The sequence below is a fragment of the Lycium barbarum genome, chromosome 7 (assembly GCF_019175385.1).
Source record: "Lycium barbarum isolate Lr01 chromosome 7, ASM1917538v2, whole genome shotgun sequence".
Taxonomy (NCBI): domain Eukaryota; kingdom Viridiplantae; phylum Streptophyta; class Magnoliopsida; order Solanales; family Solanaceae; genus Lycium; species Lycium barbarum.
The window spans coordinates 94,568,547-94,583,676 of NC_083343.1; the positions used below are offsets into that span (position 1 = coordinate 94,568,547).

Genomic DNA, 15,130 nt, shown 5'->3' on the forward strand with positions numbered 1-15,130 from the left:
AGAGATGTAGGTCCTCATGGGCAAGAGGAGGTACGCAAAGTAATAGGTAATCTGTCATCTCTAATGGAAATCACACCATGTAGAGAACTTATGGCCAACCACTGCATTCTCAGATAAAAAGAGGGCAGTGTTCAAAATTGGGAATGTTGAAATAACACCGCTGTTGGAAGAAATTGGGGCTTATGTGGAAAATGTAAGCTTGCTGTGGAGGAACAAAAAATGGCAAAAAGCTGAGGTGATTATACAAAAAAAAAAAAAAAAAAAAAAAAAAACCTTTCACTAACGAATTATGTGAAAAACTCGGACTTCAAGGAAGCAAAGTCGTGTCTTATGTGTCGAAATCAAGAATACCTGACACTTATTTGTTCGACCGATTTGATCGCGAATACACTCGCCAGATTTATCAAATAGAGAGTTCATCTCCTGTCTCTTAAATTAGTGAAAAGATCTTTGCATTCACAGTTTACTTTCGACGGGTGGTATTTCCACGTGGAGCCGAGGAATCCATTCACACTTGTCTCATCATGGTTGCCAGTTCATTGTGAAAGGGAGTTGACAAAGGTCCCTGCACGATTGTTCCTATAATTTTGGCCCACATATGCCGAGCATTAGGTTGTTGCAAAACTGGAGCTAGACGTTTCGAAGGGTGCAATCTTTTGTTGTAGCTGTTGTTGATAGAACGTCTTCAAAAAGTTTAGGGTCACTATGGAGGTCAAGAAGATCAAAATGCCAAACGAGTTGGAAAAGTGGGCGAAAATGTTGTGTAACTTGACTAAGGATTCAGTACGATAGATGTTCAATTGGTTTCCTACTGTAGATTTGATGGTGTACTCAAAGAACTGTCCTTACTTGATTTTGATAGGACTCAGAGGAAACCCTACCAATAAGGGTTTTGAAGCAACCAGGTAAAAAACAAACTATACCAAGGGTGACAAACATGTACTGCCATCAAGTGGGCTACGAAGATAATAGGGTCTCATTCGCTACAGAAATTATCAAGACATGGAAAAAGAGAGTGCTAATGAGCGAGGAAAGTATAGAGTCAGAGAAGTATCAAGCTGGTTGTATATATAGTTGGATGAGCGAGGAAAGTATGGAGTCAGAGAAGTATCGAGCTGGTTGTATAGTTGGATACATCGAGCGGTTGCATGGCAACATAGAGGGGACCGTCACGCCAAGTGTTAAGGGCGGCAAGCACATTAGTGTCAAAGAGGCTGAAACTCAAATCTTGTGCTGCAAATTCAAGAAGAGATGGCTAGATTCCAAGGCCCGACACCAACAACTACATGAAGACAATACAAAGGAATTGGAGAGATGGGCAGAGAGCTATAATATTGTAAAAAGCATGCACGTAGTTTGGAACAAAGCATGCAAGAACATAGCGAGGAATTCTGCAAGCAAGGAGAGAAGTGTCTTAGCAAGGGAGAAATAAGAGGTGCGTTGGAAAAAGTGTATCTTGGACAAGTTACTCATAATCTTCCCCCACTTTTTCACCTCGTTTAGACTTTAGATCTTCTTAACCCCCATAGTGACCCTGATCATGCACGAGAATGTTGTCGGTCCTAATAGGTTTGTGAAATGCCTATGTCCCATGAACCTTTTGAAGATGTTTTATCAACCACAGTTACAACAGAAGATTGCACCCTTCGAAACACCAGGCTCCATTTTTGCAACAACCTAATGCTCGGTATATGTCGGCCAAAATCATAGGAACAATCGTGCAGACGCCTTTGTCAACTCCCTTGCACAATGAATTGACAACCGTGATGAGTCAAGTGTGAATATCTTCCTCAGATTCATGTGGAAATAACAACAGTCCCAAGAAGTAAACCATGAATGAAAAGATCCTTTTCGATTCCAAGAGCTAGGAGACAGACTCTCTATTTAATAAATCTGGCGGACATATTCGTGAAAAAATCGGTCGAACAAATAATGTCAGGTATTCCTAATTTCAACACATAAAACACAACTTTGCTTTATTTAAGTTCCAAATCTGAACACGACCTTCTTTTCATCCCAGAATGCAGTGGCTGCTTCAATCGCTTCTCTATATGGCGTAATTTCCATTAGAGATGGCAGATTACCTAATACTTTGCTTACCTCCTCTTGCACATGAGGACCCAGGTCTCTCCACCATAGCTTCATATGATCAGGCATACACTTAACCATGACAAATCTTGGATAAGTATTTGGTTGATTCATTAGAACCTGTACCACAAAATGGTTAGCCTACCCTTCCCTCGTAAGGAGAACAATAGACATTTAGTAATATTTATCTCTCAAAATGCACATAAATCGTGATGATGTCCTTTTGGGGTTGTAAACCCTTTTGGACTTGGGACAAAGTCAAACTATTGGTCTTGATACACCAATACCTCCTAGACTTAATAGAATGCATATCTCTTAACTAAAGAAATGTGCGATTGAGCTCAATTGAATAAGAGTGGATTTTTTTTGACTCAATTCTCGCTAGTGGACATATGGAGAGTGGGAAGCTCATGGCGGTCAATGCACCGCTGGTCAACCTACCATGAGACGTTTCATCTAAAAGGGTGTTTTGAATAGCGAACGGACATGGAACCACACAACTGTTTTAAATGTGTCAAATGTGAATTTTCCAAGTGGAGGAAGTATGAGACGAATGACAGTTAATCTAAAGAAGTAACGAATAACAAATAGAGGAAAATGGTAACAAATAATGCTTTTCTAATGAAAGTTGTAACAAAATACGCAGTTTAAGAAAAGCAGCAACAAAGTACTTAATCATGATAATGTGCAAAGAAAGACAAATTAAAAATAAAAAATAAAAAGAAACCGATTAGTTATAAAAGCTTAAATAAAATCACTAAAATAAGTTAAACCTTGAAGCAGATAGGGAAAGGATTAATCATGGAAATAAATTAAATATGGAAGACATAAAGGGAATAAACCATGGAAACAAATAAAGGGAATAAGCGAAATAATTATACATGGAAATAAAATAGATTAAACGAGGAAACAAATAAAGGGAATAAGAAAAACAATTATACATGGAAAGAAAATAAATTAAACAAGAGAACAAATAAATGAATAAGGAAAAGGATTATACATGGAATAAAATAGATAGATTGAACAAGGAAATAGATAAAGGGAATAAGGAAAATGATCCTACATGAAAAGAATAAATCAAATAAGTAAATAATACAAAGGTAATAAGGAACAAATTATGCATGAAAAGAAAATGGCAACAAATAAAGGGGTGTACATGGGAGGAAATGAAATTTAACTAAGGAAGTAACAAATAAAGTAAAGTAAAAACGAATAAATCCAATAAAGAAAACACAATCAAATGCAAGCAAAACACAATATGAGTCTAATGAATTGGATACATCGGAGTGGAGCTACCGAGAGAGTTTTAGTGACCGTCGAAAATATTCAGTTACTAGAGTGAAGTCGGAGGAATTTCTTTTAGACAGAGAGTTTTTTTCCTATATTTAAATCAGAGAATTTTTTGTATGAACCATGTCATTTTGAGTTTCTAATGAATTGGATAGAATCTATAACACATATAATGTACAGGTTAGAGTCGCAAATCAAGAATCGAATACATGTCTTCCAAATGTTGCTTAAATATCTCAACGATTTCAAAAGGACAAGTAAGGATGGATTTTTCATTTTGTTTCATTGAATATTATTACGAGCACAATATAAACGTTTTATGAGTTTTCATGCTACTATATAAATGATACAAAATAAAAAAATAATTAATTGTGTCTTGAACTTCTAAAATGACAAATAATAATGAGACAACTATTTTAGTAGCCACGACAGATAATTTGAGATAGATGGAGTAATTACGTACAATTTTTTTTTATTCTTTTTTTATGATTAGGACATAACAACATGCAATAGAAGTATCAAAGATCTTAAATTTAGTATGATTTTAAGTTTAACAACTACACAATTGTGTATGGTGGTAAATTTCGGAGGAAAATAAATTTACTTAAAATCTTATGTATCTCAACACATCACTCAATATTCTCCATACTGCTCCACACATAAAATAGCCAGTAATACATATATTAATAATAGTACCAAACGTACTTTAACTAGAAATTAAAAAATCTATTCCAAAATATATTTTTATTAAAAATTCTATTTATATATTAATTAAATAAACTAGGAATTGTCAAATTCTAAGCAATTTTGGCTTCTTACCTATGAATTGGTCTTCAACAAACTGAAATTCACAAAATAACTAATCCTATCTATAGCCTTAAAAACATACCATTAAGAGTAAGATGAGAAGTTTAAAGTTTAATTATTTTCAAAAATTAAACTGTATCATTAGAATAAACTGATGAGGAAATAGTGACACATTAATAAAACAGAGGGAGCACAATTTTAGATAATTCAACTTTTAGCATGATATCATTTTAATATGTGGTACCATGTCTTCATCCATAGGATTTTTTTTAATTTTTTTTTTGGTTTCCCATCAAGTGTCTTGTACCCGCATTGGGGTCCGACTAATTCGGATTCATGCCGGGTAGTCCCACATTGGGAGGCAAAGCACTCCCTAACAATGGTGGTTCCGTACACAAGGGGGCTCGAACTCGAGACCTTGGTTAAGGATGGAGTAATACCAGCCATTACACCACAATCATTGTTGGTCATCCATAGGATTTCAAACACCCAGATCAATCAAAAGTTTTAACTTTTAGAAGATATCTACATTGCTCACAAATATTCATTTTCGCATTTAAAAAATTCGTATAATTTAATCCATAATAATTTTCGCATTGAACACACGAATGCCTATAATTTTGAGTTACCTTGAGATCATTAGAACTTTTTTTTTTTAACAGTTAAATCACTGCATGTCCTTCGTGCGAGTTCGTATATTGGAATCCTTGTTTTTTTCCACTACTATTTCAACATCCTTCAAGGTAACCTACAAACACCTTGAATGAGATCTTCCTAAACACAGAATTCAAAATTAGAAGGGGAGATCTTCAGTTCATAAAGGGTCAAGTAATGTAGTTTTTGTATCCCTTTCCTATAATCAGTTGAGCAATTTTTTGTCCTGACTTTTGATCCTTCTCGCATTTGTAGATTATATACTACTCCCTCCGTCTCAATTCAAATGTCTTACTTTCCTTATGCATCTGTCCCAAAAAAAAAAGCCTCTTTTCATATATTTAGTAAGTTTCCAGTTTCAACATTCTACATGGCAAGTTTAAGATCACAAGATTTAAATGACTACATACATCTTTAATTTAAGACTACAAGAATCAAAAGTCTTTCTTTGTTAATTTCTTAAAATCCGTGTCCAAACAAACTAAAACACTTAAATTGGGACGGATGGAGTATATAAGTTTCCTTTACTGCAATTTCAAAAAATTAAGACATATTCTTGTAATACTTGATTTGTGAGGACTTATAAAGAACACATTAATCGGAGGGCAGGGAGTTTCAGTTTTCTTATCATGAGATTAGCTATCATTCTACCTGCTCATATGATTTTTGTATTTTTCACTTGAAATGAATAAAGAATGCAGTCCAAAAAAAAAAAAGTAGAATCATATCAAGTATAATAAGAATGCAAGAGAAAACAAAAATTCCGCATAAAAAACTCAAAATAACCATTAAATATAATGTATCTAAAGCTCTATGTTTATTTTCGTCCTAGGGAGTCTGGGCTCAAGAATAGAACCTTTGGCTTACATAGGTTCCTTTCACGTAGTTTTTGTTTTTTTCTACTTCGGAGGCTGTGGTGGATCCAGGATTTTTACTCAGGTTGTTCGGAAAAATAATTGAACCACTTGAGCTAGTCTTTTGCATTTGTTCAGGGTGTTCAAAAGTTAATATATGTACATGAACACAAAAAATTTACCCTAAATATATACTGTAATTTTTTGTCCAGGATGTTCGGGTGAACACCCTGGGCAATGACTAAATCCGCCCCTGTTCAGAGGTTTTGGTTTTATGTCCCCCTTCTTTTGTCTTATATTTACTTCCTTTGTACTATATAACGAGGTAGGGTCCACACCAAACTCCCCACGACCACGGGAGGTGAAAACCTGGGTGGATGGTTTAGCTAAAAACAAAGAAAATATTGTATTGGGGCTTATGGTTAAATAAAATTGTTGTTCTAGAGGTGTGACGATAGTATTTCTTTTTGAGAGGTGAAACTAGGACAAAAAATGTGAAGTTGACAGGGATTTATGTATTATTTGATAGTGAACTTGTTAGCCCAGGGGTTCATCTCTATAGTTTCGATTATAACAAACTCAGCCTTAAATTTAAATAATGAAATAGAAGAATATACCATTTGTGACTATTCTTGTTTGGCAGATTTATTAGTTCATAAGGTTGATCAATTAATCGAACAATTAAAAGTGATTAAATGCTATGGAAAGAGACAGATTTGGGTATTCAGCATAACACATGAAATTAATTGGTGATGATCTTATCGGGTAATTAGGAAGGAAAGTACCTCCATTTGGGAAAAAATCTTGAATCATGGAAGAATCAAATCAAAGAAAAATGGGCCGATGTCGGATACAAAAAGAATAGATTCAGCTTCTCCCTAAGTAGCATTCTTGTAAGTACACAATAAATTCTCCTATCTTTAAAAAGATAAGATATTGATACTGACCCGTCCATACAAAAGGTGGGTGTGAATAAAGAGAGGCAAAGCTGGGCGCATACTCTCTAGGGATGGACTTTAGACCAATCTTGTATGCACAATTCACAAACAAGAAAGAAGATGATAAAGATTTTATTTACCCAGAGCTTGAACTAATCCTCATTTAAGAGCTCATCAAGCAGATCAGGTCCCAAGTCCTCAAGAACCAACACATTGTTTCTCTTCTTTTCTTGCTTCTTTTTACTATTTCTTTTCTTGTGTCTCTCCTTTAAGGCTACTACTGATGTGCCAATAATCTCCTTGTCATCACTAGCTGAGTTACCGCAGCTCATTGCTTCTAGCGATTCGCGAACTCTATCCACTGGAAAGTTCAGACAAGTTGAAGGGCCGCGCATGGAGAGTGCAGCTTGGTCATAAGCTAAAGCAGCTTCTTCAGCAGTATCGAAAGTTCCAAGCCAAACCCTCGCCCCATTCCTGGTCGAATCCCTTATTTCAGCTGCATATTTCCCCCAACGCCTTTTTCTAACACCTCTGAAGGTCTTTTCTAGTGTTGAAGCAATCTCTTGTTGGGAAATCGTGACATCTGAAAATGGTTTCTTCTCATCAGAACCCCTAGAGAAATCCATATAATATTGAATGACTTATTAGTGCTTGGTTTTGGATGTGTATATAAATTTGAATTTTTAAGTGAAATAATTTGAAGTACGCATACACCTCCAATAATTTTGTTTGAAGAAAAGAGAGGCACATAGGAAAACAATATGTCGGATTCAACGGAAAACAACTGGCAAGAATCTTTCGCACCATACTCGGATCGAGAGAGCCTTATCGTGAATAGGGGTTTATAGTATGGGTGTCAAGTGGGCCGGGCCGGGTCGGTGCCCCGGTGGGCCATCACCCGAGCTGCTGGTGGGCTGGGTTGGTGGGCTGTCCACCTTGTCCGCCCAGCCCCCTAATAAAACCCACCTAGCCCAACCCCTTACACCTCTTAGTGGGCTTCGGTCAGGCCGGTGGTGGGCCGGGTTTACCGACTGGCCCGGCCCACTTGACACCCTTGGTTTATAGTTAGGTTTGCATCAATTGTCCTTTAAAAAGAAATCAAATCTCTATATTTCCAGGGAATTTCTCTCTAAAAAAATATGCAGTGTCTATTTTCCACTGAATATTAGTGAGGAAAATCTAAATAATAGTGTTTTCACACGAAAAAATTAAGAAGTTTTTCGGCGTTTCAATGAGAACCTATTTCTCACCATGTGTTTTCTCAGGGAGCTAGTTCGGTGGAAATAAGATGGAAAAATCATGTTTTATAGCACAAATTTCTCACTGAATGTCGGTGTACAAAACCTCAATTTTTATTAGTGACCTAAGCACATACTAGAGTAACTATATTCTAGCATATATAATATAACACTACCAAATCAATTATTCTTTAAGGAATAACGAATTATATATATAATCAAGTTATATATGTATTTACTTTTCTATGATACCATTTACCTATAACAACAACAACCACCTTTATAACAGTATGTTCTTTGTAAATTATCTCTCATATAATAGCTATCTTCATTTTTTCTGGTAACATAATAATGAACCATCTTTATAAAAATAAAATATATATGATTACCAATAATAAGTGTAGACATTTTGATCAAATATTTGATCATTTAGTACACTATTTATGACAAAGAATAATATATGAATATATATTTTTCATCATTTAAATATTTTCCTTCGCTATACAAAGTGTAACTAAGCTTAGAATTTGACAATAAAAACTAAAAAATTATATTTTATGTATCGTAAGATTTTTCAAATTTTATAAAAGAAAATACACATATACACAAATACTGTGTGTGAATTATATCTTTTAAATAGGTATTTATATACTCTGTTTGATTTTTTTTTTTTTTTGTGTGATTATATTTTTTGCTTAAAATCAAATCGAACCAAAATAGTGTCAGTTTTTTTTCTTCGATTTTCAATGTGGTTTTCCTATTTTCCGTGAATAACCCTAATCGTGAAAGAGAGTTTAGCATACCTCCATAATATTGGATAATTTAAAATTACATAAAGAAATCTATGCGAACTGTCAAATGCTCTGCTAGCTACATTTCCACCAGATCTATATAGAAAAGGAAAGGAAAATAAGAAGAGATAACTACACAAGAGATGTAAGTTTTTCATCGTCTTTCATATATAGGCCCTTTGGATGAACGGACACTTTAATGCGAGTAAATTTCCTAAAAGATCATTCATGTATTGAGAAATGTCTACAAAAATCATTTTTGTTTGTTTTAGGACTAGAATATCACTTAACTATCACTATTTTCTCAAAATATACTAAACACACAAAACTATCATTCTCTCCTAGTTGGCATGCCATGTCACATAAATCTTTTTAAATAAAATATTTATTTATCCATTTAACTCAACCCAACCCAAAAACATTTAACTTACCAACTCATGTCTTACATCAATTTAACCCGGTTAGAAAACATCAAAGAAGCTTAATATTTATATTGGATTTTGATTATTATTTTTTTTGCGCTTTGCATCCTTAACGTATACTCTCTTTTATGATTTGCACCCTATTCAATTTTTTTTGTCGATATGCCCCCTAATCTCTATATTTTGTTACAAACCATAAAAGGTTTACTTTGTTTTATTATTTACAAGGGTAAATATGAAAAAAATACAATTAAAAGTTTCCTAAACTAATTTTTTCATCAACAACCTAAATTAAATGCTACTTATTGTTTACTATCTTCTTTGAAAACACTGATTTCACCATTTGCCAAAAGGATAGAAAACTTATTTAATTGTCAATGTTTATTCTCTCTTTACCTGCCTCTTTGTAAGGGTTTATTACAAACCAGGTTATTGTTTACTACGTATATTAAGTCTCTTCTCCAAACCACTGATTTCACCATGCATATGGAGAAGGATGATGTATTTGACTTCTTGACAATCTTTTGTGCAGTATTATCAGGAAACAGAATATGTCTTTCCCCGTGTGGGGAGACTTTTGATGTGTAATGTTGTGTCTCATGGTATTTACTACTGCAAAAGTTACGTTAAAGGTGCATATCGTCCAAAAAAAAGGACTTCAAATCATAAAAGGGAGTATACGTTAAGGGTGCATAACGCAAAAACTCCAAAATCAGGTATAAAAGTTACGTTACTTATTTGATTTTTTTTAACCGGGTTAAATTGATATAAGACATGAGTTGGTTGGTTAAATGGGTTTGAGTTGGGTTGAGTTAAATTGATTTAATGAGTTAAATAAATTTATTATTAAATAAATAGAATTTTATGTGACATGGCATGCAAATTAGGAGAGAAGGAAGGGTTTGTGTGTTTAGTATATTATGAGGAAAATAGTGAAAGTTGAGTGATACTCTAGTCCTAAAACAAACAAAAGTGATATTTATAGGTAATTCTCAATACATAGATGAGCTTTTAGGGAATTTACTCCTTTAATGCTACAATGTTGTTTGTTTATATAAATACTTGATAAGAGAGCCCTATGGACAGAAGAAAAGTGATTCGTTTTTACTCTATAAACTAGAAGAGGAACAAGAAAGAAATGATTGTTGGATCGGAGTTCGACTTATAGATCATATTTTGATATATAGCAATATTCACTTGGGATCTTTAAATAAAGCCATTTTTATGGATGTCTTAGGCCGAATTGCGCAGAAAGCCGATTTGAAGACCGTTATCCAAAGCATAATCGAAGTTCATAAACACATTTTATGTTGAAAATCTGGGAGAGCAAGACAACAAAAAACACTTAAAAAAACGTAACTCACTGGAAGAGAAATGGAGGAAAGATAATTTTCTATTTCAATTTGACTTGAACAAAATGGCTAGCATACCTGGGCATGCATGATAGACTTCATCTCCCAAAGTACATGAATGAGCTCACTAGACAAATCTAGAATTTTCACCAATTCATGTATATCTCCTAATGCACTATTCTATTAGTTCATGAACAATTAAATGACATGTGAACAAGTTTATTTTTTCAACATCCCCCCTTAAGCTAGATTCACTACTCCAAAAGCCATCCGCAACTTCTGAAAAATATCAATCTTCAATGGCTTGGTGAAAATGTTCGTAACTTGGTCTTGAGATTTCACAAACTCAAGCTCTACCTCCTTTTTCGATATGCAATCTCAAATGAAATGATACTTAGTAAGTTTTTCACCTTGTCCAAACCTTTAAAGGAAATTTGAAAAAATATCCCATGCTTGTTGATCGCATTTGCAACCTTCTCAAACATCTTTTCATCCCCGTCTTTTGGTCTTTCTTCTTTGTGGCAGCGGCATCATCTTCTTCATCAACTTCGCTTTCCAGCATTTCCCAAACATCATAGGCTCCAAGCAAAGCCTTCATTCGGATGCACCAACTTCCATAGTTTTCTTTAGTGAGCATTAGAACATGGAATGGAGTTCCATTGGTGTTAGTCATTTTCTCTTTACATTTAGTTGTCTCTCCAAAACAGCGGCTCTGATATCAAATGTTGGAAATTTGGGAGAGCAAGACAACAAAAAACAGTCAAAAATACTCACTAAAGAGAAATGGAGGAAAGATAATTTTCTATTTCAATTTGACTTGAACAAAATGGCTAGCATACATGGGTTTTTACAAATGAACTACACCAATTCTAGACTTCTCCTTTTCCCAAAGTTAGACTTCATCTCCCAAAGTACATGAATGAGCTCACTAGACTAATCTAGAATTTTCCACCAATTCATGTATCTCCTAATACATTAATCTATTAATTCATGAAGTAAATTAAATGACATGTGAACAAATTCTATAATGTGAACAAGTTTATTTTTTCAACATTTTGAAATAAACTCGTGATATGTATTTGTTGTAAAACTTGTAATAAGAAGAAACAACATTCCTCTAGATATCTTATAATTATATATCTTTAGGCATTTCAGAATATTTTTTTTTTGTTTCACACCTGGTGTTCAGTACCTTTATTGGAGCTTGATTATATCTGATTCGCGCTGCATAAGGCCCATTCAAATGAAGTGCTCCCACCAAGAATTTTTCCATAAACAGAACTTGAACCCGAGACCTCTTATTAAGGAGAAGTAACCCCATCCGTTGCGTCACATCCTTTGGTGGTCTCATAATATCGATAGCACCAGAGGTTAGTGAGTTGTAGTTATAAAAAGGAATATATGCAATATGTTCTCAATTACATTTATATTGATCATTATCATCGTATTACTCTAGTGTCTAGAGGTTAATGGGTCGTTAAAACTGTGTTTGGTACCAAAGAAAATAGCTGCTTGAAAATTGTTGTTCTGGAAAATAAGTGGTTTTCATATTGATTTTTTGGTGTTTCGTAAGTAAGCAAATCTCCGCAGATACTCCGTTGAGGAGGTGTGAGAGGTTGGTCGTGGTTGCGCTGAGAAGAGAGAGCGGTAGGCCTAAGAAGTCTTGGGAGAGGTGATTAGGCAGGACATCGTGCAACTTCAGCTTACCGAGGATATGACCTTGGATGGGAGCGTGTGGAGATCTTGTATCAAGGTAGACGGTTAGTAGGTGGCACACATATTTATTTTCTGTACTAGAAAGAGTCCGCAACTTAAATGACCCAAAAAGTAGGGTTTGAGACCAAAATAACCCATTAAAAAAAGTTACATAAGTACCTTTTGCGCACTAATTTAGTGCGCAATAGTACAGTTTAGTCCTATTGCGTACTAAATTAGTACGCAATAGAGGTTAATAAAAACCCTACTAGCTTCATTTTTCCAAGTTACTCTTCTTCACCTCCTCCATTTTCACTCGTTCAACATACTTTAGCCCCCCCAAAATCATTTCCCAAGGCTCTGAAACGTCAAACTTTGCTATAGAACCCGATGTTTGTGAATGTGGTCATTATTGTAAGCTAAGAACATCAAGGACCCAAGATAATCCAGGTCATCATTTTTGGCGTTGTAAAGTGCTCGAAGTAAGTGTTTTTACAATTTTTTAGGGTTTAATTTTTTTTTCACGTTATTTACATATTTTACTTTAAAAACTGATTTTCTTGTAATGTTTATAGGATATGGGCAGCTGCAAACATTTTTGTTGGGAAGACAACATTCCTATTGATAAAAAGGTGGTGGCGAAGTTTAAAAAACTTCTTGTTGATAGAGATACTGCGACTTCACTTATCTCTTGAGATACCGTGAAGTTTTACTTGCAATTTAAGCTTATGAAAGCTCAAGAAAAAATTGACCTTTTGGAGGTCCTACTAAGAGAATCTGAAGAAAAACAAAGTTTTCTTAAGGCTAACCTCAGACAAACTCAACACGAGAAAAATGCTTTGAAAGAAAAATTGAAATTTTGGAAGATTATTTGTGGTATGTTGTTGTTGTTTATTATTTCTATGTATTTTTTTTATTAAGTTTAATATTTCTATGTATTTTGTTTTTCTATGTATTTTCTATTTAGTTCGTTATTTTTATGTACTTTGTTTTTACTAGTTGCACGTTTTCATTTATTATGCAATACGCACCCTTTATATACTAATTTATTTGTGTGTTTTTTTTTAAATTGTGAATTGTTGAACTTTTTATGTATTATTAACTCTAAGAAGATTATATAAATTAATAATAGACAATAACAATCAAAGCAAATTAAAAACATATTACAAATACTTAAATTAATGACTTCATCATAAACTAAAAATACAAATTAACTGCATGAGTCCGAAACTTAAATGAACCAAACTCTAAGAGAGTGGATCAAAATAACCCTTAATCATCAGAATAGAAATCCTCAATATCGTCCTCAGAACAATATTTTGGGTTTCTTAAGATATATCTTTTTTCTGTAGATGTTAATTCTCTACTTGTTGATGATGCTCGTTCTTCGTCCAACTTTATCATGTAAAATCTACAACGTCTTGCTAGCATTCTGTTGTTTTCTTTTCTAATCCTTTGTATGGAAAGCTCGCAAGTTTCTGGACCTACTCGAGGCATGGTTATTGAGTACCTTGTTGGGATTTGAGCGTTGAGATTTTCCAAGTCACGAACAAGAAGTTCTAATTTGACATGCCCATATGCCCATTCTCGGCGTAATCCGCAATAATATTATAGTGGATCTGAATATTTCGCGCGGCAAAAATCATCATTATGCTCTATAAGAAGGTGGAATTTCAAATCGTCTAGTTTAAAATCATTGTTATCAAGAAAACTTGTTTCACTGGAATAGCTGCTATGATTTGAACTATCATCACCACTGCTATTCAAATCATTTGGAAGGAATAAAGACCAATCTACATTTCTACTACTCGACATTGAATATGTTGTAGTCCCATAACAAATGAACGGCTACTTACATAGTTGCAAACCCCTAAGTACCCTCGGGGGTAGTCATTATGTCCCTACCTACTTACTTTATTATAAAAAAATATTAATGTTCATCAGACATATCATAGTCTAAATCCCACTTGGTTCTAAATCTTACGTAATCATGTTGACCATATTCTACCCTTAGGCAGCGTATTTTCATCCGATTGTTCTCTTTGCGAAAAAGGTTAAGAGTAAAATTCAACTCTTGTGGAGTGCCACGAGTCATTGACCTAGCACCTTTTTTGGGCGTTTAAGCCCTAATGACCTCAAGTTTTGTTCCAGTGCTACAGCCTCCCTGACACGCCAACCCCACTCCTCTCTCATTGTATTATTGTATTCTCGATTGAATCCGTTGTTCGGGTTATTTGAGTATTTAAAATCATCATCTAGTTCTCATGCCCTACTCATAGCTTTGAATATGTTTGTTGGGGTAAAACATGTAATAGAACCAATATCAGCAAATTGGGTATAGAATGACATGATGACTCATTTTTAATGTGAATGCTAGTTGTTTGCCAATCATGTTATAAACTACTCCTTGATTTGACAACTCTAACTTATATTGCGCAACATTTAAATGCGCATGGGTTTTCAGAATGACATGCTTGATTTGACAACACCATGCTGCATTATTTGACCGCTTTTTATGACACTAACTTATAGTGCGCAAAATTTAAATGCGCAATATATGAGCCATAGATGACATGCTCGATTTGACAATACCATGCTACATTATTTGACCGCTTTTAATGACACACTATGCTTGATTTGACAACACAATGCTATATTATTTGATCGCTTTTTATGACACTAACTTATATTGCGCAACATTTAAATGCGCAATAAATGAGCCATAGATGACATGTTTGATTTGACAACACCATGCTGCATCATTTGATCGTTTTTTATGACACATTATGCTTGATTTGACAACAGAATTCTACATTATTTGACCACTTTTTATGACACACTATGCTTGATTTGACAACACAATGTTGCATTATTTCAGGAATCTTATCCTATTGCGCAATGTTTTCATGCACAAAAGTATTGCCCAGTGTTTTCATGCGCAATAGGGGTTAATCCCACGTTTTTGAAGTGTTCGCTTTTGCGCTCAAGTTTTTTATATTTA

General features: G+C 34.3%; 1 protein-coding gene across 1 annotated transcript; it reads right to left on the reverse strand.

Annotated features, from left to right (window-relative positions):
* Positions 1-6,495: 6,495 nt before the first annotated feature.
* Positions 6,496-7,425, reverse strand: LOC132602334 (ethylene-response factor C3-like). The gene has a single exon (XM_060315228.1). It carries the CDS (start codon positions 7,255-7,257, stop codon positions 6,784-6,786), a length of 474 nt encoding a protein of 157 aa, XP_060171211.1. The 5' UTR covers positions 7,258-7,425; the 3' UTR covers positions 6,496-6,783.
* Positions 7,426-15,130: the final 7,705 nt, after the last annotated feature.